At 38.2% G+C, this 5,456-nt stretch overlaps 1 protein-coding gene across 1 annotated transcript in view; it reads right to left on the bottom strand.

The window, feature by feature from the left end:
• ptprb (protein tyrosine phosphatase receptor type b) overlaps positions 1-4,782 on the bottom strand; it is a 51,179-nt gene extending 46,397 nt beyond the window's left edge. Inside the window, exon 1 of the mRNA XM_005947888.2 lies at positions 4,305-4,782. Within this exon, the coding sequence (XP_005947950.1) occupies positions 4,305-4,379 (75 nt within the window). The 5' untranslated portion in view covers positions 4,380-4,782. The remainder of the gene's footprint in view (positions 1-4,304) is intronic.
• Positions 4,783-5,456: the final 674 nt, after the last annotated feature.

Genomic DNA, 5,456 nt, shown 5'->3' with positions numbered 1-5,456 from the left:
TATATAAAGGAAAAGAAAATCTCACAAAAAACTATGCTACAGGATGCAGGTAAAGTGTGTTTTAATGGGATGAGTTGTTTAATATTGTAATTATATGTTCGCTTCTAGCCGTTTACCATTAGCTCGTCACTTCTGTCTCCATTGTGTTTCGTGAGGATGTCTTTCGTGAGCTGATGCTGTCTTTTCTGCCTTGAGTTGCAGTGCATTTGACCTCTCGGGTCCACCGTACTGAAATTCTGCGAACTGATTTTGGATGTTGCTGAGCACTAATGAGCAGGTCTCTGTATCTGTTAGCCAATACCACCCTATCGTCCAAATATGGTTAACAGTTTCTACAGACATGTTGATGCTGGAGCGTTCAGGAATCTGCAGCCTGTTTTCCATAAGGGAGGAAACAACAGACTTTTATAGTCTGCTTTCAAGTCTACAGGAGGTTCATTCCCAAAATGAAGACGTTGGGCGTTGCTGTACTTTGATCCCATTGTTCTGATAAATTTCTGAAGTTCTGGCTACAGAGGAGCCAAAACGTAAGTAGTACTCAGATCATGAGTCCAAATTTTCCCCACCCTTCTTAATTTTGATCAGCAAACAAAAACTTTTTTTTTCATTTTTCTTTAATATTTTCTGCTTTCCAAATATTTTTCTGATTTTGACTCACACATGAATAGGGGCATATTTTGGTGTTGATGCTCCAACCACTGAGAGGTAAGAGCCCAGTTTGACCTGCAAAGTTGGCGCTGGGAAGTAAGGGGGATGGTGTAAGTTGAGCGGCTATTTTTAGAGTCCTTTCTATACCTTGTTCTGTAGTTTGTTTTTTCCTACTTGTTTTTGGCTTTCAATTTAACTCACTGAGGTTCAGACCCTAAAAACAGCTCAACTGGGTTTAGGAAAGGATCACAGATGGACACAGTGATGCCACCAGTTGCATTTTGAAGAGTGCTAAGTTATCAGCTAATGCCAGCTAAATTAGTTAGCACGCTGCATCCATAGACTGTATCAGAGCATCACACAAACTCCTGCTAATCAGTGCTATGTAACATCCAAATAAAATCCTAGAATATAACTCCTCAAAACTGCAGACATCTTGGACGATCTGTTAGTAGAATAACCTCACAGCAGCCATATTAGTGGTCAGATAATGTCATTAAAAATGCTCCACAACGCTCCAACAGCACAAACACAGTCCAGAGGTCCAGTTCAGTGACTCCAGTTAACTGAGGTGAAGCCTAGCACACAGCTAGCAGCTCCAGCCACCTGTGCCACCGTCCATTTAGCAGTCAAAGAGACCAGGCCCCCAACAATGCCAACTGTAAGCCAATTTAAAGAGGTAAGTTATAAAAATATTCTGTACAATTGTTATGAAGAGACTAAATTAGCTACAGAGAATGTATTTATACATAATTCCTGCTTTATAGTTGAGCATTTTAAAACATTTACAGGGTCTGACTTGCTTTTGAACCCTCAAGTAGACATCAGTGGAACAGCAGATTTTGTCTAATGGCCCCAGATGTTGCTACTTGGCCAACAACATTAATAACCTTTGAGATTCACACACCTTTATCACCAATGTAATATCCCACTCTGTCAAGCTACATACCAATGGACACTTTGTGTGTGACTCAGTCATACCAGCAGTGCAGCTTTGACAAAACAGCATTAATTAATGAGACTGAGGTGCACAAAGCTATCAAAGTGTCACCCAAAATGAGCAAAAATAGAATCAAATTTATTTGGTTCACCTCATGAGGGTCCAATCAGAAATGGCAGAAACTGACCGATCAAACCAACAAGCTTTTTAGAAACTACTGTCAGCGTCTGCTGCGAAGTATAAAGATTAAGAGTTTATTTTAGTGAAAGGGCTGATTTTAAGGCTTTGAGAGCTGCAGAGTTTCTGAAGTATCCACCGCACGGACAGTTATTCAGCTGTGCTATTTAAAGAGCTGCGACTGCATGTTTGTGCGTTTCTATCACGTTTTGGGTTTGACTGTTGAACTGACCTCCTCTGTACTATGATAATAAAGTTGGAGATAGTTGCTTCTGAGCTTTTTGTCCTCAAATTTTGGCCAGCACAAGAGAAAATAAAATAATTTGTCACTGATAATGAAGTTCAGGGAGTTCAGAGACAACAATGCGGCAATGAGGCGACAGTCAGGAAGAGAAGGAAGTGCGACCGAGGAAAATGAGACTGTATAAATGTTGGTGTAACTTACTAATCACAGAAGTAGCAGCATGAGGTTATGGTTAAATCAACCTTCAATCGGCTTTGATATACTTTGATATAGTTGGAATTCTTTATTAACAAAGAAACGCCTGAACTGCCCCCAAACACTAATGTGAGCTAAACCTTGGCTTACTGTGAGGTCAGACTCATTAACCCTATCCTACCCAGATGACTGACAGTGAGACTAGTCTGGGCTTCATTTTGCAAAAGTTAAGCACTGGAAAATGTGTGCTATGACATGTCCAAATGTGGCCCACATGTCATAGCACACCTCATATGTGGCACGTCATCGTTAAACCTCTGGGAGATTTTAGGCAGTCAGTCAAAGTCAAATATGGCCCAAGCAATACTGTACAGGAGCCAAACCTTCACTGCTACTTGGGTAAACCTGCTGATGTGCAGTTTTTGGTTTCAGCCATCAGAGTGTAAACCTGAAGACACTGGCTAGAAGTAAAATGTTCTGTTCAGTGTTTCTTTCACTGAACAAACATATAGAAACATGAAACTGAAGCAATGATAGTAAGAACATCCCATTTTTTTTACTTCTGAAAAAAAAATACATATTTATTATTTGGAACTGTAATCTAGAAATGCATTCATCAGGAGCATGTGTTTCTTCTCTGCTTTTCTACAATCACATCCCTGGTTTAGCGCCAAACAAGTGACTCGCTTGTTTGAGTGTTTTAACCGCCGGGTCCACATATGCGGACATCACATTTTGGGTTGTCTAGACCAAAATACTAAATTTTGCTTTACAAGGGCCTGATATCCACTTACAAGGACATTATACGCCACTGTTCTATCGAAATTTAAAACAAATGTCCTCAATTGTGGATCTCATTTTTCTCAGAAACAAAAATTGGGTAAAAAAAAAAATCTGGTAATTCTTTGTTTTTACATTCATCAGGTCCTAATATGTCCAAATATCAAAGAGAAATTAAAAATGCATGCAGTGGAAGAGTTCAGGTCTTAGGAGGTTAAAGTGGATGGAAGTATATTTAATGAAGTGAACCATGCAAAAAGAAATCATTTTATACATAGAAAAATGTTTTAGATTGTGTAAATGCTCCATCACATGTTGGAGCTCAAAGCAACACAAAGAGAGATGGCACTTTATGAGGTTTCCCTTTGCAGTAACAGGTGTCACCAAAGAAGACAAACTGTATCGCACAAACTTTTGTTTGTATCGAACTCAAAGTCTAAATTATAATTTTTAAAGGGTTCATTTCAAATAAAGTCTCATACATTTCTGGCAATTTTCTTGATTAAACATTTCCGTTTTGGTGTTTAGAACAGGTCAAAAGCCTTTGAAAAGTGTTGAATGTTAATCAAATCAAACACTATGCATAGTTCACTGGTGACCTGATGGATGCTAACACCAAGATTTGTTTGTCATGAAGACAAATCTTTCTTAAAAGGATGAAAAATACAGATTGTTCTAAATATATACGTATATGTATATATATTTGGTTGGTTTAAGACAAAGTTTGCTGTTATATCTCAAGTTTTCTAACTAAGAATGACAAGGTCCTTAAAGCTTGACATTAACATAAATTAACCTGTTTTCATCTTTTTAGGCTAAACAGTGAATCTACTCTATGTAACATCTCACATGGATTCCATTTTATTTATCTCATTGCGTGTAATTTTATTCACACCTGACTGCTTTGGTATTTAAAATGTAAAAAAAGAAGGGCCAGCTTTATTTTGCAGTTTAATTTAAAGAACTGAAAGAAACCATGATTTAATATTTGCTCATCTTGTATTAAGCACACTTTTGAAAACAGAGTTGCGGACACTTGTTCACAAAGCACTTTGTTTCTTTTCTTGTTGCATTTTTGTAAAAGTCCATGAAATATATAATAATTACTAAATTTCTAAAAAAAAAAATTAAAAAAAAATTACATATTTGGAAAAGTAAAAAAAGTTTGCATTGTGTCCGAGATGACCCTGGACTACAGGAGCATGCAGAGTGATCAAAGTTAATCTAAAGAGTAACTCAGATCGCACGAGGTTGATATCACATTTGAAGCTTCTTATGTATGTGCTCCTTTTCTACACAGATCATGAACGTCAGACTGACCTGATGCAGCATCAGCAGCAGCAACGAGGTGAACCGCAGACAACAGAAATAACTGCAAACTTTACATTTCAGCATTTTGATCCTGTCTCAGATTCCCACGCGGACCATGCACCACCATAATCCTGAGCCTGAGGTAGGATGGGTGTGTTTGTATTCACTGTTTCAGGTGGATGGTAGAATATATCCTTCTCTTTAGTCTCTTTTGTGTTCAGCAAAGAATCCAAGTCCTGATAGGAAACCGAAGAAAAATGTTGAGAAAAAGTGGTTAAATGTCCTTTTTAATATCTTTTAAAAAATTATTCCTTTTTTAGACAAAAAATTTTAATTTTCCCAGGAAATGTGGTTTTATTTATCCGTCGTCTCTGCTCTGCCTTGTGTCCAACCTCTCCTTAAAACTCTCAAAGTAAAACAGCCTTTCCCCTCTTTGCGCTCCCTGTCTCACCAGCTGTATGTCTCTCTTCCTGCCTGTCTGTCTGTCACTCTATAGTGTTGAGGTTGGGACTCAGTAGCGGACTTCCTCAATCAGGCCAACAGACCTGTGAGTCACTGCAAAGGCACGACTACAAACCCAGCCTGGATGGAGGCTAAAAATAGGCCTGCAACTACAATAGCAGCACACCTTGATGCACTGACAGCAGAGGTAGATGTTAAAAATAGAGACGAGTGTTTGATTAAATCTCACTGAGACTGAAGTTTAAAGTTTGCTCCGTCTCTCTTTTTTAGTGACAGCTTTGTCTTTGGATGCTGCTCCATTAGTAACTTTGCTGTTTCTGTGGGTCTATATTCGGCTCAGCTGTATATTCAACTCTAACAAGTCTTCTATTGAGTAGGTTTACAAGCTAAACGCCAAGCCACTGTTACTCCCTTCAATGGCAAGTGACCTGCTGGATATTCAGAGAGCATAAAACCAGTGCATCAAAGAGCTGGGGAATTATTTTTATAGAGCCAACATCAATGATGATTATATTCATATAAGAATTTATATGTATGACTAAACTCTATCTTAAGAAAAGATATAATCCATAAAGTTTCTTGATTAAACATTTCCGTTTCTAGCCGGCTAGAATTTTGTTTGCACTGACAACAACAGGTCTCACCCATATGGAAAAGAAATAGTAAAAACTTACATGATTTACTCATGAAAGTGGCCAC

Source organism: Haplochromis burtoni, unplaced genomic scaffold (genome assembly GCF_018398535.1).
Source record: "Haplochromis burtoni strain Fernald_Lab_line unplaced genomic scaffold, NCSU_Asbu1 Contig_559, whole genome shotgun sequence".
In the NCBI taxonomy this organism is placed as follows: Eukaryota; Metazoa; Chordata; class Actinopteri; order Cichliformes; family Cichlidae; genus Haplochromis; species Haplochromis burtoni.
Note: the sequence above shows the minus strand (reverse complement) of the source record. Positions and strands in the feature narration are given on the sequence as shown.